We start from the raw sequence: 20,104 nt of genomic DNA, 5'->3' as shown, positions 1-20,104 counted from the left end.
GCAACACAGCGGTAACCAAGTCAGACGAGCGAGGGAGAGGTGTGTGAGAGAATGGTCAAGATGAGAAGGTCGACGAGGAGGAGAGGAACTGTACGGTGCTGCAGTCTGGCGACAACTAAGCCGACAGTGGAAACAGCACCCAACGAGCTGTGCGAGCGGGGAAAGGAAGCGAGACGAAGGCGTTGCAGGAGAAGAGAGGTTGCGAAGTTGGTACAGCAAGGCGTGTGCGTAAACAGACGAATGCGAGGGCGTGAGAATATGCGAGAGTATGCGAAGCGTGTACAATAAAAGGGAGAGGAAAGAGGCCGGCCCCGTCTCAGCCAACCACCTTGGTCCGCTGCTCGAGCTCCTGGCGACGACGCCCGCCAAAGCTCTCGTACTGCGGCGAGAGCGACAAGCTCATCGCCTCAAAGCTGCGCGACACCTCGTCGTCGTCGTCGTCGTCGGCAGCGGCGCCAGGCCTGCCCGAGCCAGGGACAGCGAGTCCACCACGCGTCTTGACCCACGCCGGCTCGTCCTCGTCCTCGTCGCCCGTCGTCACGTCCGACTCGCCCGTGTCGTCGTCCGAGTCGGCGACAGACGAAGACGCATCGCCAGACGTCGTGCTCTCGTCGTCGTCCGCGCCTTCCCACTCGCGGTAGATCCCGTCGATGTAGGCCGACGACGAGGGGAGCTTGAACGGGTCGAAGGGGAAGAACGAGTCCATCTCTTCAGCGACGACGAGCTGGCGAGATGCGGTGGCAGGGATCGAGGGAGGAGCGGGTGTGCCGGACGGTGAGGGAGTCGAGAGGTGAAGCTGGGCGGCGGTGAGGGTGTTGAGAAGAGACGAGGTCGAGACGGAGCGGAGAGGCGGGGGAGGCATGGGCTGGGTGGGCGTCGATGCGGCCGAGGCGTCGCGATACGAGTTGGCGCGCCGATTCGAGTCGAGGATCGCGTAGCAGTACATGAAGCCAGTCTTGTGCGCGATCGAGGCGAACTGATTGACGACGGGCTGGGCGCAGACCTGGGATAACAACGTCAGATCAGCATGTGCTGGACGGCGGTGGTAGAGACGCTTGTTGCGCACCTTCAAAGGGTTGAAGCTGGACGAGACCGCCTTCTTGACCGTCTCGAGGCCCATCATCCATCTTCGACCCGCATCCAGCCCGAACAGCGCCGCCTCGTCGTCCGCATCGTCTTCATCCAGCAAGTCCTTCCACCGGAAGCAAAAGATGTAGAAGACCGCCTGGGCGACCGCGTAGAAGACGGGCAACTCGGATCCACCGCCTGGAGCTTTGGCGCCTGCGATGGACGTCGCCAACGCGCTCGTCCGCGCATAGTCCTCCATCTGGCCCTCGAGGTACCCGCACAAGTGGCGGACAACCTTGCGCGTCATCGCCGCGTCGACGTACTTTGCGCGAGCGATAAAGCTCGCGACGTAGCCGGCTGCTGCGACGCGCGTGACAGGCGGTGCGTCCTGGTCGAACAGTGCGCGGCCGAGGAGCACGCCGATAAAGTGGTCTGTCGAAGCCGAGTCGAGCGAGCAGAGGTAGAAGAGGACGAATTGGACGTTGCGGGTCTTGAAGGTGCGGAGGAGGGTGCGGTCGAAGATGTCGAGGAGGGTGCGGAAGAGGGTCAGGCGGCGCTCGACGACGTCGGCTGTCAGGACGTCGTCAGCAGTCGGAGTCGCCTCTCGCGAGCCGGATTCGGCGGGTACAGGTGCCGCAGCGAACGCTTTGTCGAAGACGTCGGTGGTCGGAGTGGCAGGAGGTTGTACAGTCGAGGTGTTGTTGCGCTCGAGACCGCGCTTATCTGCGTGAGCTGAGGCGAGGTGATCGAGGATGACCTTGAGGATCCCGTCGAGCTTCGCCCGGCTCTCGAGCACCTTGCGAATCGCGGCCTCGCTCATGCCCTTATTCCCACCGTTCGCCCGCTTCGCCGCATCTTCGTCGTTGATCGGGTCAGGCTCGTCGTCATCCGAGCTGAGGTTGTCGAGGTCGATCCCGCCCTCGTCGTCATCGTCGTCCGAATCCGAGTCCGAGTCCGCCGGGTCTTCTTCAACGGGCCGGTCAACCAGGTCGTTCACCGCTCCATCCACAAGCCGCTTCTTCCCCTCGACACCCTCGCTCGCCTCGGCCGCGGCCATCATCTCCTCCTCGACATCCTCCCAATCCTCCGGCTCGCCCTGGATCTCGACATCAATGTTCAGCGCCCGCTCAACGACCAGCGTCAAGACGTCTTCCGAGAGAGCGGTGCAGTACTCGGTGAGAAGGAGGAGGTTGTCGATGTAGCATATTTGGGCGGCGCGGGGTTCGCGCTTGGAGGGGAAGTGTGAGGCGAGCAGGGGGGACAGGGAGGGCGAGAGAGTCGGAACGAGCGAGAGGAGGACGCGGAGGAGGGCGTGAATGCGGGTGTAGACGAGGCGTCGGGTGAGGTGTGGAAGGGCGTGCTGCGAGGCTTGCGTGTAGGGTGAGCCTGCGGACAAGCGATGTCAGCCTTGATACAGAAAAGTCTCGCAAAGCACGCGTGACGTACGGTACTTGAAGCCCTTGACACACTTGTCGAGAACGCCCTTGAGCCACTCTGGCCGTGCGCTGACGAGCGCTCCAACGAAACGCATGTACGCCGACACGAACGCGTCCTCCATGACTGCCCAAGGTACCGCAAGGATCGTCTCGACGAGCGGAGCGTGCGACTGGTCGAGCTTCGAGACGACCGAGGTCAGGGCTTCGAGCCATGCGCGCAGCTGGGTGAGCGGGGTGACGGTCGGCTGTCCCGACGAGGTCGAGGCGGTCTGCGAGGCTGTCGCTGAGGGAAGAAGGGCGCGGAACTGGCCGATGATCTGGTTGTACTCCTCGTTCTGGCCCTATCGAAGCGAACGAGGTCAATGAGCGCCCCTTCCATCACGATTGAGCCGCCTGCGCACCTTGTACCGCTTCTCGAAAGCCTGGTTTATGAAGCTGGCGAACATGACCCGCCTGTACGCCCCGCCGCCGTCTCCCGCCGCGAGAGCAGCCGCCGCCTCCTTCGAGCGTCCCTCGGTGGCCTCAGATCGCTTCTGCCCGCGCGAGCTCTTGACCCTCCGAGGCTTCTCCTTCTCGAGATCGCTGACGCCATCGGACGGGCGCGGCCGCTTGCCCTTGACGACAGACGAGAGCTGAGGCGGGGCCGCAGCGACTGAAGCGGGCGGCGGCATGCGGGTGCGCTTGATCTGCTTAGGTCGGGAGTGTGATGTGGCCTTGGCGGTCGGTGCAGACGGCGCGACCATCTAGCCAGTGGCGTTGTGCGGGTGTCGCCAGTCGTGTGAGGTCGATAGGCGGAGGGGGAGCGAGTCGACGACGGCAGCTCGTGCGCCCGTTCGAACGGCACTGATGAACTAGGAAGCAGCCACGAGCGAGTCTACGATGCCAGCGAGCAGTCCAGCAAAGCGGTGAAGCGGGAAGAGTGAGGCGCTGGACTTCACCAAGTGGCGCCCGCTCGTCCGTGCGTTGTGTGATGGAAGCGGTTTGTCAAACAAGCAACAAGGTAGGGCTACAGAGTACAGTCAGTCACTGTCAGACAGCGTAATCACGTTCGCAGTGCGCCGCTCCTCCGCCGCAGCCTTGTCCGCCTTCCGCCGCCGCAACCAGTCCGTCAACGACTCGCCCTCGCCGTCGCCCTGCTTCTTCTGCTTGGGCGACGCCTTCTTCGTGACCTTCTCCGGACTGCTGTCGCTCGACAGCTCGAGGACCGCCGGAAGCGGCTTGGCCCGGCGAGTCTTGGTGGGCGACGTTTTGGCAGAACTCGTTCGGGTCGCCTTCGAGACGTGTTTCGAGCGGTACAGGTCGTCGTCGCTCGGCTCAGATGTCGGTGGAGAGAGCGTGTCGCGGCGGTCGGGCGGAGGAGACGGGACTGGCCGCTTGGAAGCAGGTTTGGGCGGCGAGTGAACGAAGACGTCGCTGTCCGAGTCGCCGGCGAAAAGGGGAGAGACAGTCGTCGCCTTGGTCGACTGCGACGAGGTGCCCGGCTTTGTCGACGAGAAGGAGAGCAGGCCTTGCTGCGGGGTGGAGTTGGATGACGATCGTTTCGAGCGGGAGAGGGTCGACGCCGTGGCGGGTTCTTCGCGCGCCTTGCCCTTCCCCTTTCGCGCCTCCGCCAGCATCGCCTCGCGCAACCTCCTTGCTTTCTCCTGCAAGACCGTCTCATGGACATCCTCGTCCGAGTCGCTCGAGTCCTCCGGCGGCGCAACCGTCTTCGCCAGCCTCCTTCGGGCCGTCGTCCCGCTCGACTCGGCAAACGCAAGCTTCTTGAGCGGCGAACCCTTCTTGACAGGCGAGCTGGACCCAGCCTCCCTCGCCGTCCTTCTCTCCTCCTTCCTCCGCTCCTCGTCCTCCTTCGCCCGCTTCTTCCGCCCCGCCAAGTCCCTCCAGGCCTGTACCGCTTCGCGCCCTTCCTCGCACGCCTCGAGAACCCCAACAGGTACCCAGTGGCGGAAGACTGTTGCGCCCCGCGGACTGGGAGGCGGTTCCTGCGCCCGTCCTTCCGCCTTCCGAACAGCCTTGACTGCATCGACCTGCTCCTGACTCAGCTGGGTGTAGTCGGGAAACTCGAAAGGGTCGTCGCCTGGTAGTGCAGCCGCGACGTGAGGGTTGAAGACGGAGGGATCGAGTTCGACGCGGTAGGAGGGGATGAAGTCGGTTGATTCGGCGCACTTGCGGGATTCGACGAGCGCGATGTAGCCCTCGGGCAGGACGCGCGTGAGGCGGGTGGAGGCGTCTTCGGCGAGTGCGGCGCGGCGGATGTGCTGGACTGCGAGGCCGAGCCAGAGGAGGTTGCGGAAGCGTGCGAGGACTTCGACGTGCGACCACTCGAACTTGCTGATCACGTAAGATGCGAGTCCTTCGAGGTCGACGTCGCGAGACCAGGTCGGCGTGACGTAGCTGGCTGAAGTCGGGTCTGAGACGACGGGCGAGAGGTAAAAGTCGAGAATATCGAGGCGGGGAAAGGACGAGTCGGCCTCGAGCTCGTCAGCGACCTTGAGATGCCGCTTCGAGAAAAGCTTGTTGGCGTTCGTCCGCAACTCGTTCGCTACCGACTCGCGCCATTGCGTAAGGAACGAGTCGAGCGCGGCTTTGGCGGAGGTTGGGAAATCGCGAGCAGCGGGCGAGCAGCGTATCCGCTCCACGCCCTGGATGAGCGATGCGCCGTAACCTGCTCTCGCCAACGCTGCCGAAATGGTGATCCCGACCCTGAAGCTGCCCTTCGTGTCGTAATCCGCACCCGACATGAGCGCAATCAAGATCATCCCGTTACGGTCGAGCCCTGCGTCGGCAGCGATGTCGGCGGCAGAGTAGGTCGTGACGGCTTTGTCGTGCGAAGGGGGCACGCTCATGTACTCGGTCGCCTGGGAAGACTGGAACTGAGAAGGGCCGGGTTGGGACGCGGCGGGCATGCTGGCTTGTCGCTCGAGGTATTTTTTGCTGTGGTTGGCCGAGAGGGTCTTGCTGGGGTTGCGGATGATGTGGAGCTGCGGGTATCCGCGTCAGTCAGCCTGCGGGAAACTGATTCTGCAAGGACGCGCCGTCGTACCGTTGGACTTCCGAAGAGAAGGGTGTCAACGTCGTCCTGCAGATGCACGCAGATAAGTTAGAGCAAGTTGGGCATGCGAAGATGGGGCCGCACCGTAAGAACCGCATCAATCTCTCCCCTCTCCTGCATGACCGCCAACTCCGCCTCCGCCTCACCCGGCGCCTTCCTCACCTCGAATCCCATAAGCCCGAACAACCTCGTCAAGTCATTCTCGCTCCGTCCGCGGTAGTTCCCTCTCACGTTCCGGTCGCGCTTGAAGGAAGGTCGTTTCGGGCCGTCGAAGACAAAGACGGGGAGGATGCCGCGGCGGAGGAAGTCGCAGGCGCGGAAGAAGACCATTCGCAAGTCGGCGTTCCTGCGCGAGCCGCTCAAGCATTAGCGAGGCGTCTGAGGCGAGAGCCGGATCACTGAACCTTACGGGCCGACATTCTGAGGCAGTCCTGTCTCCGGGTCGACGATAGTGTGCATGCGGCCCATGTGGCTGGACAATACGAGTCAGCTCCGCCCTCTCACAGCCTCGCAAGAACGCACAAGAGCCACAGCGGTGTGTCGACGCCCACTCGGAGCGAGCGGATCCCTGGACGCTGGAAGGCCGGCTCGACGAGCTGCGACCAGCTGGTGGCGCGGTGACCGGTCTCGAGCTCTTCCCAAAGCTTTGGGACGCCCATCCCCACAGCCGCAGAGCGCAAGTAAGCAAGCAAAGTGAGAAGTTGATGGAGAAGAGGCGGTGTCGAACTCGGAGGAGGTCGACAAGGGCGTCTTGCAGCGATGCGAGCATTCCAACAGTGTAGCTGACTTTGTCTGGAACGGCAGAACTCGAGGGAGTGGACCAGCCTCGTGAGATTCAACGGAAAGCACTCTCGCCAGGACAAAGTCGGACGAAGGGCGTCCTACGCCCCTCCATTGCGTCTTCTGGGTCTCTGTCCAGCCCACCGTGACGACACGGGTCCCTCCTATCCTCCATGCGGAGCCGCAACGCCTCATGCGCTCTTCGCGTTCTCGAGGAACTGCTTGACGCCCGCTTCGTTCGTCGCCCCGACCATCTTGCCCACTACCTGGCCGTTCCGGAAGGCGAGCTGTGTACGGAGTATACGCTTGTCAGTCTCGCAAAGCGAAAGTAGGCAGGCGAAGAGCGGAAAGGAACGCACGACAGTTGGCAAAGCGGTGATTTTGTACTTCTGCGCGAGCTCGATGTGCTCGTCCGTGTCCACCTTCAGCACTGCGTCCAGGAGGCCCTATTGTCAGCTTGAGCGAGGCAAAAGAATGCAGTGGCGGATTCACAGTCAGCATCCGAAGCCTCGTCGACAACCTTCTCGAGCACCGGTCCCAGGAATCGACAAGGTCCGCACCAGCTGCGAGGTGGCGGTCAGCCTACAAACGCTTCGGAAGGTTCAGTCGCACGCACTCGGCGTAGAAGTCGACTACCGTTGTCCGGTTTCCCTTGATCGCATGGGTCTCGAAGTCCTCCGGTGTCGCGTTGAGGATGTGCTTGCGAGCGATGGGCGTCGTCGAGAAGGCTCGTCGGGCCGTTCGGAGAGCAGTAGAGCGAGCAGCAAGCATTGTGAGCGTGGTTGAGTGAGATGACGGAGCGAGAGGAACGCCGGCAAACGGTTGGAGAAGTCGAAGCGACTCACGCTGCTCGCGTGCAGTCTATACGAGGTCGAAACACTGCTAGCTGGCCGACCAAGTTCACTACGAACCCAGCCCGCCTTTCCACGACCTTGCTCGACCTCCTCGACGAACTCCTCGTGGACGAAGAGAAGGAGACGAAGCCTGTCGCCTGTTCGACGGCCAGAATACCCTACGACAGCCCTCTACCCTACAACCATCCCTTGAAGTCTGTCACTCCCGCCCAACGGTCGATGCTGCCTTGCCAACTTGCCATCGAACGCCAACGGCTGCATACATCGGACCTCGCTTGCCTCGCTACGCCCTCGTGCGGCCCGGCAATCCAGGTGCAGGACAGGCAGCGACGCTTTGAACGGGACACGAGGCGAGCGAGCGGGACTCGAGCGATGTGGTCGGCGGCGAAGGCGTGGAAAGGTGGACGAGGAGGTCCTGGCGTCGACTGCTGGCTCTCGCTTGCACCGTGAGCCTACTTGACCGCATTCTGGCTATTCAGGCGACTCTACCTGCCCACCAGCGAGACGAACGAACCCGCAAGAGTGGGTCGCCTCGCCTCGCTCGCTCGTTTCCTCTCTCTCGCTCCTTCTCTTTACCTCGATCCGGCTGGACCGGCTCTGCTGCCTTCGCTGGTGCTCGCAGACGGTCAACTGAGCTCTCAGGATGGTGTCCTTGCCCGCTTTCGTCCAGAACGGGCGCTTCTCGCTCGCCCATCGCCGCACTCCCTCCTCCGCAGCCCACCTCGACTCGCTCCCGGCTCACACCGCCGCGACCGCCGTTCCGACCGGGTCCAGCTTGGACACGAGCTACTCCGAGGCCGACAAGCTTGGGAGCGAGCCTGCTCCGCACGTCGTCGTCCCGCTCACGCCCCGCTCCGACCTCGAGTCTACCCTCTCGCGCGCGACCTCGCGCGCGATCCGCAGGCCGGAGGAGGTCAAGAGGCAGAACGAGGGAGAGCAGGACAGGCTGCAGGGACTGATGAGGAGCGCGACGGTCAGGCGTGTCGAGTCGCGCGATGAGAAGGCTGGCGAAGAGGGAGACAGGTGGTTGAGGGCAAAGGTCTGGCTCAGGCAGGACGGTGCGCCCTTTGCTCTGGCACAGACGTTGAGAGATGATGCTGACGAGCATTACGACTGTCCGACAGGATCTTCGGCGCTCGTCCTGCTCGTCTGGCTGCTCCTCCAGCTCGGTTTCTTCGCCGTTGGTGTCGTCAGGGTGCGTCCGTGTCTTCAGCCTGCATTTCAGAATGCTCACAGATCCTTTCGTCGACGTTCAGTACGACCTCAACCGTAAGTTCAGCCTTCCTCGTCGGATCAGCCCGAACTCACCTTCCTGTCACCTCGAATTACTAGGCAACTTCAGCAACGGTGCGTCCGACCGCATTCCTTCTCAGTCTCGCACCAACTGACACTCAGTCCCAGCCCGCGCCATCTTCGGCTCGACCTACGTGATCGCTCGCTCGGCCGCCTTCGTCCTCCACATCGACGTCGTCTTCATTCTCCTTCCGGTCTGCCGCAACCTCGTCACGCTTCTTCGCAGGACCGCGCTCAACAAAGCGATTCCGTTTGACGAGAACGTCGAGTTCCGTACGTTCGCGAACCGAGGAAGCGTCGGCGCGATTCCGCTGATGAGTGTTGCGCCCGTAGACAAGGTCGTCGCTTGGTCGATCGTCTTCTGGACGGCCGTGCAGTGAGTACTGGGACGCTATTCTACCCGAAGTCTTCGCTGACTGGAACCGTCGTCGCCAGCACGATTGCCCAGTCAGCCCTTCTTCATCCACCGCTCTCGTGCGGACTCGCTCGCTTACGCTCACCCTCGCGCGCAGCCTCTTCAACTCATGGTGGCTCGGGGCCAAGCTGGCCACGACCGCGACAGCGGCCCTCCTCCTCGCGCTGGACACGAACTTCACCACTGGCCCCTTCCTCACCGGCTGGATCATGCTCGTCCTCCTCGCCGTCATGACGTTCTTCGCTGTCGAGAAGCGCAGGCGTCCGCACTTTCAGCGCTTCTACTGGTCGCATCACCTGTTCATTCCGTTCTTCGTCCTGTGGCAGTTCCATGGAGTGCGTCCTCGCGATCCTCTTCGCGCGCATCGAGCTGACGGCGTTGACTGTTGTCGTAGATGTTCTGCATGATCAAGTACGTCTCCGAAACAAGTCTCACCTCTTCAGCAGACTCACATGCCCCTCGCAGACCCGACCGCCCTCCGTACTGCAGCTGGACTCAGATCGGCGTGTTCTGGATGTAGTGCGTGCACTCCCCCTACCCAGTCGCTTGAACTCCTCGCCGACTCGCCTCGCGCAGCTGGATCCTCGGCGGCCTCGTCTACATCGGCGAACGCATCCTCCGCGAGATCCGCTCCCGCCACCGCACCTACCTGAGCAAAGTTGTCGTCCACCCAAGCAACGTGATCGAGCTCCGCATCAAGAAGGAGAAGACGCCCCGCGTTCGCCCTGGGCAGTACATCATGATCTGCTGCCCGAGCGTCTCGTACTGGCAATGGCACCCGTTCACGCTCACGAGCGCGCCGGAGGAAGACTTCCTCTGGGTTCACATCCGTGCGTTCCCCTTGCGCTCTGCTGACGAGACTATGCTGACCAGTTTGGCTCGAACAGGCGTTGTCGGCGACTGGACTCGCCAGCTTGCGGTCATCCTCGGTTGCGAGCAGGACGAGGAGCTTCTCTCCGAAGAGTGGACTCGCGAGAAGCTGTTGTCACCGTCGGTCATCCGCCCGCTCCCGAGGGTCATGGTGAGTTGCGCCTGCGCTTTACCCGTTCTCCCGCTAACCCAACACTCGTCTCACGCAGGTCGACGGACCCTTCGGCACGGCAACCGAAGACGTCCTCAAGTACGAAGTCACTGTCCTCGTCGGCGCAGGCATCGGCGTCACCCCCTTCGCCGCCATCCTCAAGCACATCTGGTATCGCCTCAACGACCCGGATCGCGACCCGCTCGACCAGAAGCTGCGCAAGGTCTAGTGAGTTTCGCCTGTCGCTTTGCGCCGCTGCAAGAGAGCGCTGACGCTCGGTTCGCTCGCAGCTTCTTCTGGATCTGCCGCGACGGTGCGTCTTTGCCCCTCGAGCCAGCGGACCTTCCCAAGCTGATTTTGCGTTCGTTTGCAGCCGAGTCGTTCGAGTGGTTCCGCGACCTTCTTCTCTCGCTTGAGGAGCAGGACCTTGAGGGCGTACGTCCGCCCTTCAGCGCTGTCAGCGACTCTCAAGCTGACCCTGCTTCTCTCGCAGCGCATCGAGATCCATACGTACCTCACGGCTACCATCAAGGCGCACGACATGCTCAACATCTTTGCCAACGACGTCGGCAGTGACCGCGACGCGATCACGCAGCTGAGGGCGCCGACGCACTACGGCCGCCCGAACTGGGACCGCATCTTTGCCTCGATCGCGGCTGAGCACCCGGTGTCCGAGGTTGGCGTCTTCTTTTGCGGGCCGAAGCCGCTCAGCACGATTCTGCACAAAATGTGCATCAAGGTGCGCTTGTCGGACGCCTCCGAGTCGAGCCAGAGCGCTGATGTTCGACTTTCTTCGCGCAGCACACGACCGGCGAGGCTGGCAAGACTCGCTTCACGTTCAGCAAGGAGCGCTTCTGAGTTTTGAGAAGGAGGAGGAGGAGGAGGAACGCTTGCATGCTTCATTTCGCTTTTCCCTCTGTCGTTGTTCGCGAAGCGCTGGTCGCTCTCGCGTTTCCCGCTTTGCGCTTCACGTAGCTCGCAGGCAATGCAGTCTCGCTACTCGATACAACATCGACTTCCGAGCGCCTCACATATTCCGCAGAGGAAGCAGCTTTGACAGCGAGATCCCTTGTCGACAAAGCGGGCATTCGGCCTGTTCGTGCGGAGTCAGCCGGTGCTGCATCGCGACTAAGTTGAAGGAGCTTGAGACATACCTTCTCCCGCGCCCAGCCAACCACACACTCCCAGCAGACTGCGAGGGAGGCAGCGTCAGCAAATCCCGCTTCATAACGAAACGAACCTTCGCCCGCGACTCACAGACATGGCCACACTCCGTTGCTGTAGCATCTCGCCTCGTACCCAGACACAGCGTGCACCGCCGCTCGTTGTCCTCCTCGTCCGGGTAAGGCGCCGCCTGCTCCGGGTCGTCTGGGTCAAACACAACAGTCGCCAGTGGTCTCCCATCAATCAGAAACCGCTTCTTCCGCCGTTGTCGCTCCTGCTCCTTCTCCTTCTCGAGCGCGTTTGGGTCGGCGAGAGCGGCGGCGGCGCGGTGTCGCCGGATTGCGAGCAAGCCGCGCACGACGAGCTGGACGCCCATGAGAACGCCGAGGACTTCATAGGATGAGGGGGCAGGCGAGTTTTGCGAGCCTGAAAGCGCCTTGGCTCGTCGGCCTTGCATCGAGATCTGCGGAACGGAGCGGTCAGTCCCCGCAGTGACTGACGAAAGGAAACCCGGAGCGCACGAAGCGAATGCCGGTCGCCCGCTTGCTCAGGCTGTAGTAGCGCCCGAGCAAGTAGAAGATGGCGAGATGCACGCTCCGCAGGTAGTCCTCCGTCAAAGTCTCGAACGAAGGCAGGTCCTTCGCGATCGACGCAAGCCAGTCGACCCATCGCTCGACGACGCCCATTTTCGCTGGAGGAGGAGGTGAGGAGGGGAAGAGCGAGTCGATCTCCGCCTGAGAGGTTTGTGTCGCTTCGTGACGGTGGACGAGGGAACGGCGGAGGTTGGCGTATGTTCGGCCGAGGATGTAGGGGAAGAGGACGTGAAGGGCGACGAGGGCTGCTCTCCGCTGCGTACGCGAGTCTGTCAGTCGTGTAGTGTGAGACTATCTATGTCCAGGAAGACGCACCGGGAGAGTCGGCGGTCTTCGGTCCTTGTTCTGGTACTGCATGATGTCGCAATACTCTTCGCCGAGCGTTTGCGAGCCTGCGAGCGGTACTCATCAGCGTCTCTCTCACCTCAGAATAGAAAGGAACGAGGCGTACCCAGCAGCGTCGTCAAGCCAAAGTATGCGAGCCGACTCCCATGCTGCAACTCCTTGCTCCACGTCTGCAACCACCGGGTACCTGGCGACGCTGGCGTCAGCTCGCATGCGGTGTCAGAGCGGAAGGAAGCTCTGCGCACCCAAGAAAGACCGCGCGACATCCTCAATCCGCTCTGACAGTTGCGAGAGATAGTACAGGTCCTTCTGGTTCGCCCGGACTGCGGGAAGTCTCCTAGCCGTGTCAGCAGCTTACCTGGGGACAAATCAGCGACGTACGCACCAATCTCTGGCTGCGCAGCGCTGGCAAAGAACGGGACGCGGGCGGGTTGCTGGTGGAGCGCCTCGGCTCTTGCGCGAGCGGCGACGGCGGCAGGGGCAGGCCGCACGGGTCCTTCAGGCTGTGTCGGCTGCTGTGTTGCTGGCGCTGGCGAGTCTGGCATGGCTTCAGCGAGGAGATCGGACGAGTGAGAGAGCGAAGCGGTCAAGTCTGAGCCGGACGACGACGACGACGGCAAAGTCTCGCTGGGTGACGGCGAGGAAGCGCAGGGATGCTCTACAATGCTCGTATGGCAGCAGGGAAGACGCGCCGAACTATACGGCTGAACAACAAATGTCCTCCTTCGACCCATCAACTCGTCTATGCAGAGATGCGCTCCTTGACCCAGCCCTCGAGTCCGCCGGCTGTGGAGCACGAGGAGTCAGCGAGCGAGCAGCCGCAAGGGAAGCGGAACGACGCACCGAGCCACATCTCCTGGACACTGCCGCCGACCGCTCCGACCTTGTACTCCTTGACAACCTCGCCGCCCTTCTCCTTCCTGAGCGTGACTTTTCCATCGACGCTGCCGACCTCGACCCAGTACGGCGTCTGGACTGTCAACTTCCCGTCTTTTCCGCCGGCACCGCGCTTTCCGTCGAGCGCAAAGTCGCGCGTCAAGTCCTCGATCAACTCGGGGCACTCGACGCAGATCAGCGCGTTGTTGATCGAGTTGCGCTTGAAGATGTCGCCGAACGAGCCGCACAAGACGAGCGGGATGCCCGACGAGAGGAGCGCTGTCGCAGCCTGCTCGCGCGACGAGCCTGTACCGAAGTTGTAGCCCGAGGCGAGGAGGACGCCGTCGCCGTTCCGCTGGGGGCCGGCAGGGTTGGTCGACCGCGCCGGCGAGTCGAGCGACTTCATGATGGACGCAAAGGCGGGGTCGTAGTTCTCCATCACGACGTCGGCCTGCTTCTCACGCGTGATGTCGTCCTGGTAGGTGTACTTGCCGGGGTAGATGCCGTCCGTGTTGAGATTGTCTTGCGGGGCGAAGAGGAGTGGTCCGGAGAAGAGGGGAGGGAAGTTCGGGAGGAGAGGCTCGGCAGCGGCAGAAGAGGTGGAGGCGGCGGCGGACGATGCATGCTCCTCAATCGAGATTCGCGGCGCGTCCTCCGTCGGTGTCGCACCAGCAACCTGCGGACCGGTGATCTTGCCGGCGACAGCAGAGGCGGCGACGACTTCGGGGCTGGCGAGGTACGCGAGCGCCTTCGGGCTCCCCATCCGACCCTTGTAGTTGCGGTTGGTCGCCGAGATACCGACCTCTCCATCCTCGAGCAAACCCGTTCCGAGACCGATACAAGGTCCGCAACCCGCAGGAAGGACCTTGGCGCCGGCCGAGACGAGCGCCGCCCAATCACCCGCCTTCTCTGCCTCCTTCTGCACGACCGACGACGCAGCAGCGATGTAGAACTCGACGCCCGGCGCAACCTTCTTCCCACGCATGACGTCCGCAGCAGCCTTGATGTCGGATGCGCGAGAGTTGGTGCACGAGACGAGGTACGCTTTGTTGATTTTGATGTCCTCCTTGGCGAGGACGGGAAGCGGGGTGGCGACCTTGACCGAGTTGGGGCCGGCGACGGAGGGTGAGAGCGAGGTGAGGTCGAGAGTGAGCGTCTTGGCGTAGTAGGCGCCCTCGTCTGGGAGTACGGGGTTGGCGAAGACCTGCTCGAGGCGCTGAGGGTTCAGGCGAGGGTGTTGGCTGGTCGACGACGACAGCGAGCCGGAGGCGCGGCCGCCGAACTCGAACCGCCGAAGCTCGAGCTTCTTGAGCTGCGACTCGTACCACTTCTTGAGGACGTCGTCTGTCGGGAAGACACCGACGAGCGCGCCCCATTCGGTCGTCATGTTGGCGATGGCCAGTCGCTCGTCGACGCTGAGCTGGGGGATGCCCGAGCCGTGAAACTCGATGGCATGGTTCAGGACCTCGTCCTTGTTGAATGCGCCGCAGAGGGCAATGATGATGTCCTTGCCGGTCACGCCAGGCGGGAGCTTGCCCTCGAGGTTGACGCGAACGATGTTCGGGACCTGCCACCATGTCCGCTCGGTCGCCCACAGCGCCGCTGCGTCTGTTCGGACGATCGCCGTGCCGACGCAGCCCACTCCGCCATACATGTTCGAGTGCGAATCGCTCGCAACCGTCATGACACCCGGAAAGGCGTATCCCTCCTCGATCATGATCTGGTGGCCGATACCTCGTCCGGCGGGGTAGAAGTCGACCTCGTGGTCGCCAGCGAAGGCCTCAATCTTGGCGTACTTGGAGAGGTTGGCGGGAGAGCGGTTCTGGACGTCGTGGTCGAGGGTGAAGACGGTCTGTCGCGGGTTGGCAATCTTGGTCGCTCCAATCGACTTGAACCTGTGTGGGAGATGGTAAGCATTCGATGTTTGAGCAGATTGCGGCGAAGGAAGCGCACTTGGAGATGACCGGACCGGTGTTGTCCTGTTGCGAGGAGAAGCAAAGGTAGGTCAGCAGCTCTTCCTGCGGGTTGCGCGCCCGTCAGGCATCCCACTCACGTGTGTCATGACATGCTGCGGCTTGATCATCACGTAGTCTCCCGCCCGGACGACCTTTCCCTCTGGCAACCCGACCGAGTGCCGCTGGACGACCTTCTCGATGTAAGTCTGCGGAAGCTTGGCGTGTGTCGCGAGGTATCGCCGGTAAGGCATGGTGCCGGCTGAGCGCGCTCGGAGGGCGTACATCGCTGTGTGCGGTCGACCGGAGCGAGCGAGAGGAGATAGCGGCGAGGAAGACGACTGGCGGGTGGCGGGTTTGCGACTTCGCTGATTCGTCTGAGCCTAGTCTACCGAGTCCAGCAGGTGTGCTCTAGCCTGTGCAAGTCCCCGTCGAGCGGTGTGAGCGACGCAGAGAGCGAGAGCAAGTCAAATTGCGACCGGGACCAACCACGGGCAGAGGAAAGCGACAACGGCAAGGAGGGCGGTAGACGACGTTGTTGCTCGTCCTGTGTACTTCCTACTGCTTCAGAAGACCTACAGCGAGGCCGCGAAATTCTGGACGAGGTCGAAGTTGTTCTCGTCGCCGACGTCTGCCTCCCGCAAGCCTCCCGCTTCGTTCGCTCTGACAATGGCTCAGCATGATTTCAATGATCCGACAGAGCCGGCGCAGTCATCAGAAGACTCGCCGGCAACGCTGGACGGCCGCGAACACGCGCAGAACATTCTGCTCGCCGCTGTTTCCCCACTTCTTGCGCTCGCTCAGCATCCGTACGGGTTCTCTGGCTTGCTTTCACTCTTCTGGCGACGCTGGGAGGCATCCCGTGAGCTCACCGGAACCCCTTGACCGCTGCTGCCAACGAGTGGCTCTCCTCCGCCTCGAAGTCTCCCGCTTCTCATGGTCGTCTCGCTGTCCATCATTGGCGCTCCAGGTGAAGCCTCCCTCTCTCTTCGATGGACTCGATCTGACGCGGATCGCCCTACGCCAGGCCTGATCGGTCAACGACACACCCAACACGCCCTCGACGAACCGAATGTCAACCTGACTTGTATCGTCGACCCAACACCTGCTGGACCTCCGTATGCCGAGAAGCTGGGTGTCAAGCTGTACCGCTCGACGGAGGACATGCTTGCGGCGCGAACGAAAGGGGAGGTCAGGGTGGATGCGGCGATTCTTGCGGTGCGTCCCGCTTTGACTTCGTTGACAAGCTGGGCGACTCGCTCATCTCCTACTCCTCTTCGCCAGACTCCAAATGCCACGCACGTCCCGCTAGGCATCCAGCTCGTCCAAGCCGGCATTCACACGCTCGTTGAGAAGCCTTTCTCGACCGACGTCGAGAGCGGCAGGGCGCTCTTGGCTGCAGAGGCGTCGTCCTCGGCCAAGATTCTCGTTGGTCATCACAGGCGCTTCGTAGGGCTCGCGCGCCTGTGCCTCTCAGCTGTCGTGGGCGGAACGAACGCACGAACGCCGCTGACCTTCGCAACTTGCCAGAACCCGTACGTCGTCAACACGAAGAAGCTGCTTGACAACGGCAAGCTCGGGAACGGTAAGTGTATTCCAGGCGGCTCGCGACTCTCCGGCGCTGACGAGATGGGTCCAGTCCTCGCTGTTCAAGGAACCTGGGCTTGCTTGAAGGTGCGTCGACATTTCTTTCGACGATTCACTTCTCCTGCTGAGTGCGCACGTCACAGCCCATGTCCCACTTTGCCGCGCCAACAGAATGGCGCCGGGAGAAAGGAACAGGCGGAGTTCTCATGATTAACCTCTCGCACGAAATCGACTGCCTCCGCTACCTCTTCGGCAACATCACCCGCGTCTACTGCGAAGTCGGCGCCTCAACACGCGGCTTTCCTGTCGACGAGACGGGCGCGGTGACGTTGCGTTTCGGATCAGGTGTCGTCGGGACATTCGTGTTCAGCGAGTGCGGCCTCCCCCTTCGAACTTGTGCACTCTTAGGACTCACAGTCGTACTGGCAGCGCATCAGCGTCGCCTTACTTCTTTGAGGCCGCAACAGGCGAGAATCCGCTCATGCCGCAAACCGCAAGCCCTCCTTCGCTTCCCCCCCCCTCGTACTTCTCTTTCCTTGGCTGACGAACGGCTCTGTACAGGGCGAGACGGTTTACACGGTCCTCGGCACTCAAGGCTCCCTCGCCTTCCCCTCACTCCAAGTCTGGCACTACCCCTCTCTCAGCGGAAGCTGGACCGACCCACTCATCCGCTCCGACCCGCTTCCTCTCGACCCAACTCCACCCTTCACCCACCAACTCCGGCACTTTGTCGACGTCGTCGAGGGACGAGCAGAGCCGCGGTGTAGCGGGAGAGACGCTTTACAGACGATTGCGACGCTCGAGGCGATTGCGAAGAGTATAGAGACGGGCTTGCCGGTTGAGGTTGAGCAGATGTAGGCATAGAAACAGTCTTTGCAAGAAGAGGAAGTGAGGAGATAGAGCGTTGTGAGGTAAGGTAGCTACGCCGGCGCAGCCGTCTGGACGGGGAGGAGAGTCGTGAGGGAAGCCTGTGCGAGCGGCAGCTCGCCATACCCGACCCTGCGCCTGAGCCGCTCAAGATTCGTCGGCTTCGGCACCCAGTGCGACTTGAATTCGGTCCCTCCCCCGCCCTGAAGTCCGTCGTTCGCCCAGTACCCACTCTGCGTCGTAGGTTTCCCATCGATAGTCGTGACGAGCGTCTGGGTGAAGAGGTTCGGCATGCCCGTCAGGAGGTTGGTCTTGTCGCTCGACTTGGACTTGTCCTCGTGGCCGCTCTTGGTGTGGCTGCCAGAGTGTGTGCCAGACTCGCTGCCGCTGGCTGAGCCTGACCCTGAAGCGGAGGCAGAAGCTGAGCCACTGGCATCGCTTGCGCCACTCGAGGCGGAACCGCTGGCACCGGAGGCCATGCCGCTTGCAGCGGAGCTGTCGGTAGCGGACGAGTCGGTCGCAGCGGAGGTAGCGCCGGTCGCTGCAGCGTCGGCTGCAAGGATTGTATCAGTAGCCGCAGCTTCTCAGCGAGAGAGCAAAACCCACTATTAGAGGTGATTGCGGCCGTGTCGGTCATTCCGCCTCCAGTCGGTACCGCCGCGCCGCCTGTAGCTTCAGCGACAGGAGACGTCGTGGACGACGACGCAGCCGAGTCGGGGAAGATTGAGCTGAGCATGCCTTGCTTGTACATGAAGTATCTGCGCGGAGCAGACTCAACGAAGGGGTCGGAACGGGAAGAAAGGGCGAGACGCACCCGCCGACGCCGAGCAAAACGAGGACAATGACGGTCACGATTCCGCAGATGAGCATTCCGTTGCTCTACATGTGTGTCAAGTGGATTAGCGGCGGAACGGAGAGGACAGGCGACGAAGCGACGCACCGACTGTCCTGCCTGAGCCGGCTGCGCCTGCCCGCTATCCATGCTCCTCATCTCCCAGAACCGTTTCTGCTTCTTCTGCTTCTTGGCACCAGCCCGAACCGACTTTGTATCGCCAGTTGCGGGCCTACCGATCAACTTCTCCTCATCCTCCTCGTCCTCCGAATTCACCGACTCGTCGCTACTCGCGTCGCTCCGCTTCTCCCGCGCCGAAGTCGAACGCCTAGAGAGCGAGCTGCGAGAAGGGTTGTCGCGGTAGACTGCGCCAGGACTGTGCGAGCGTCGCTTCTCTTTCTCCGAAGAGGAGGACGAGAGATCCGACTCGGAAAGAAAGTCGTCGTGCTTTGCGAGCGGTTCGTGGCGTTGTCGGCGAGCCATCCCAGAGGAGCAAGTGAGGCGTTGAGGGGAGAGAAGTGGTCGAAGGAGGGCGGACGGACATGCCGGAACAGGAGCGACCGGAGGGTCCGCGGAGCGCAAGGCCCGTCTTGTCGAAGCTCAAAGTCGCAGTCGTCGGGCCAGCGTCGAGTATTCGCGCCTGTTGAGGGAAGAGAAGGAGCTCAGGGTCGAGAAGCGACGATGCATTGCAGGCGAGGGGAAGGAAGCGGGCAGTTACAGCAGTTTGAGGTGGCCGGTGACTTGGTTGACAACGCGGACGGGGGCTGGACCGATGCCTGTGCCGATCTGAATGGTGAGCGTGAGCCAAATAAAGGGTGAAGGGAGGGCGGACGAACCGAGGACAGTAGTCGTGCCAGGGTCGACTTGCGTTCGTCCGCTGCAACAACGCTGTGTCAGCTTACCCATGCACATCAGAAGGTGTCTCGACTCACGCATCCTGAATGGACCGCGCGCAGACACCGAGCGACTTGGCCGACGCCTGCAGGATCTCGAGCTCCTCCTCCGACTCGCACTTGACCGCAATCTTCGCTTGCCTGCGGGACTCGAAGCGCTCAGTCAGGCGCAACAAGACGGTAAGGAAGTCGTTACGTACCCTGTTCGCTCCCAATGCTGCACGAGCTGCGAGGAGAGCATTTCGTGAGCGCTCGTCGAGCAGGAACGGGGAGAGAAACGCGCCTTGGGGTTGGATCGCATCAGAGTCTTGTAGCAGGCGAGCGTGGCGTGACTGTGGACGTCAAACGATAGTCAGGCAAGCTGCACGAGCGGTGAACAGACGAGCACACGCACCCGCACTGCGCAGCGATCTTGCCCCTGGTCATGTTGAGGTCGCTTCGTACGACGAGGACCTGTCGAGCGGGATCAGCAGCGTTCCAGATGATACTAAAACCCGACTCACGAGCTTGCACGGCTCGTCACCCTGCGCCTTGACGGCTTTCAGCTCATCCGCATCGCCCTCCTCAGATTCCGTCTCATATTCCGAGTCGCCGTCGTCGTCCTTTGCCGAGCTAGTCCCTCCACGCTGCGTAGAGCGGTGTCAGCTATGCACCAGCGCAGGCTCAGCGAATGCAACGCACTGTGTATCCGAGTGTCGAGCCCAAACCGATGTACTTGGTGAGCGGGCGAGAGAACGAGTGTCAGCACGGTTGGTCGCCACGAGAGTGCGGCTTTGAGGACACACGTAGCCCACAAGTCCACTGGCGAGGCCCACGGCAGCGGCTGTGCCCCAAACGGACGAGGCCGTCATTTCTGGTGGTGAATAGGAAGGAATAGCCGCACGTTGTAATCTACATAGCCGATTATACTTTCACCATTACAATCGAGTTGTAATCCCCATTACAAACGGGGGACTTCGCCGCCCGCGCTCCTTCGCCTTCGTCCTCACCCTCGCCCGCTCCAATCGCTCGCTGCACGGCTCGCACGCCCGGTTCAGCTGCCGCAGTACGCTCCACACAAGCTACTGACTGCCCTC

The 20,104-nt window shown here is 62.2% G+C and overlaps 9 protein-coding genes across 9 annotated transcripts; 2 read left to right on the top strand and 7 right to left on the bottom strand.

Moving 5' to 3' along the window:
• Positions 1-316: 316 nt before the first annotated feature.
• On the bottom strand, positions 317-3,247 carry RHTO_05323 (RNA polymerase I specific transcription initiation factor RRN3; the record flags this gene model as incomplete). The annotated part of the gene is made up of 4 exons (XM_016418985.1): positions 317-1,003; positions 1,067-2,454; positions 2,515-2,845; positions 2,906-3,247. The coding sequence occupies 4 exons, from the start codon at positions 3,245-3,247 to the stop codon at positions 317-319; spliced, it is 2,748 nt and encodes a 915-aa protein (XP_016270279.1).
• A 276-nt stretch (positions 3,248-3,523) lies between these two features.
• On the bottom strand, positions 3,524-6,215 carry RHTO_05322 (putative DNA repair endonuclease rad2; the record flags this gene model as incomplete). Its single annotated transcript, XM_016418984.1, has 5 exons — positions 3,524-5,485; positions 5,548-5,583; positions 5,641-5,902; positions 5,966-6,028; positions 6,079-6,215. 5 exons carry the CDS (start codon positions 6,213-6,215, stop codon positions 3,524-3,526), a joined length of 2,460 nt encoding a protein of 819 aa, XP_016270278.1.
• A 312-nt stretch (positions 6,216-6,527) lies between these two features.
• Positions 6,528-7,107, bottom strand: RHTO_05321 (thioredoxin; the record flags this gene model as incomplete). Its single annotated transcript, XM_016418983.1, has 4 exons — positions 6,528-6,623; positions 6,696-6,766; positions 6,829-6,899; positions 6,953-7,107. The coding sequence occupies 4 exons, from the start codon at positions 7,105-7,107 to the stop codon at positions 6,528-6,530; spliced, it is 393 nt and encodes a 130-aa protein (XP_016270277.1).
• Positions 7,108-7,833: 726 nt separating this feature from the next.
• On the top strand, positions 7,834-10,777 carry RHTO_05320 (NADPH oxidase; the record flags this gene model as incomplete). Its single annotated transcript, XM_016418982.1, has 17 exons — positions 7,834-8,248; positions 8,315-8,385; positions 8,447-8,459; positions 8,523-8,537; positions 8,592-8,756; positions 8,817-8,859; positions 8,919-8,930; positions 8,996-9,233; positions 9,293-9,309; positions 9,364-9,417; positions 9,475-9,728; positions 9,786-9,919; positions 9,978-10,147; positions 10,210-10,232; positions 10,293-10,354; positions 10,413-10,658; positions 10,721-10,777. The coding sequence occupies 17 exons, from the start codon at positions 7,834-7,836 to the stop codon at positions 10,775-10,777; spliced, it is 1,989 nt and encodes a 662-aa protein (XP_016270276.1).
• A 169-nt stretch (positions 10,778-10,946) lies between these two features.
• On the bottom strand, positions 10,947-12,566 carry RHTO_05319 (peroxisomal biogenesis factor 10; the record flags this gene model as incomplete). Its single annotated transcript, XM_016418981.1, has 8 exons — positions 10,947-11,012; positions 11,074-11,111; positions 11,219-11,546; positions 11,605-11,931; positions 11,992-12,068; positions 12,128-12,208; positions 12,267-12,344; positions 12,407-12,566. The coding sequence occupies 8 exons, from the start codon at positions 12,564-12,566 to the stop codon at positions 10,947-10,949; spliced, it is 1,155 nt and encodes a 384-aa protein (XP_016270275.1).
• A 197-nt stretch (positions 12,567-12,763) lies between these two features.
• RHTO_05318 (homoaconitate hydratase) lies at positions 12,764-15,136 on the bottom strand (the record flags this gene model as incomplete). Its single annotated transcript, XM_016418980.1, has 4 exons — positions 12,764-12,807; positions 12,865-14,792; positions 14,851-14,876; positions 14,951-15,136. 4 exons carry the CDS (start codon positions 15,134-15,136, stop codon positions 12,764-12,766), a joined length of 2,184 nt encoding a protein of 727 aa, XP_016270274.1.
• Positions 15,137-15,785: 649 nt separating this feature from the next.
• RHTO_05317 (quinate utilization oxidoreductase QutH) lies at positions 15,786-17,294 on the top strand (the record flags this gene model as incomplete). Its single annotated transcript, XM_016418979.1, has 7 exons — positions 15,786-15,819; positions 15,877-16,067; positions 16,134-16,277; positions 16,380-16,434; positions 16,489-16,523; positions 16,580-16,798; positions 16,998-17,294. 7 exons carry the CDS (start codon positions 15,786-15,788, stop codon positions 17,292-17,294), a joined length of 975 nt encoding a protein of 324 aa, XP_016270273.1.
• A 62-nt stretch (positions 17,295-17,356) lies between these two features.
• Positions 17,357-18,618, bottom strand: RHTO_05316 (uncharacterized protein; the record flags this gene model as incomplete). The annotated part of the gene is made up of 4 exons (XM_016418978.1): positions 17,357-17,856; positions 17,910-18,061; positions 18,118-18,182; positions 18,244-18,618. The coding sequence occupies 4 exons, from the start codon at positions 18,616-18,618 to the stop codon at positions 17,357-17,359; spliced, it is 1,092 nt and encodes a 363-aa protein (XP_016270272.1).
• A 231-nt stretch (positions 18,619-18,849) lies between these two features.
• RHTO_05315 (mitochondrial peptidyl-trna hydrolase) lies at positions 18,850-19,879 on the bottom strand (the record flags this gene model as incomplete). The annotated part of the gene is made up of 9 exons (XM_016418977.1): positions 18,850-18,911; positions 18,972-19,012; positions 19,068-19,169; positions 19,229-19,254; positions 19,312-19,360; positions 19,423-19,481; positions 19,532-19,654; positions 19,710-19,742; positions 19,814-19,879. 9 exons carry the CDS (start codon positions 19,877-19,879, stop codon positions 18,850-18,852), a joined length of 561 nt encoding a protein of 186 aa, XP_016270271.1.
• Positions 19,880-20,104: the final 225 nt, after the last annotated feature.

The sequence above is a fragment of the Rhodotorula toruloides genome (genome assembly GCF_000320785.1).
Source record: "Rhodotorula toruloides NP11 unplaced genomic scaffold Scaffold31, whole genome shotgun sequence".
Taxonomy (NCBI): domain Eukaryota; kingdom Fungi; phylum Basidiomycota; class Microbotryomycetes; order Sporidiobolales; family Sporidiobolaceae; genus Rhodotorula; species Rhodotorula toruloides.
The sequence above is the reverse complement of the archived record's forward strand: the minus strand, read 5'-3'. Positions and strand labels throughout refer to the sequence as shown.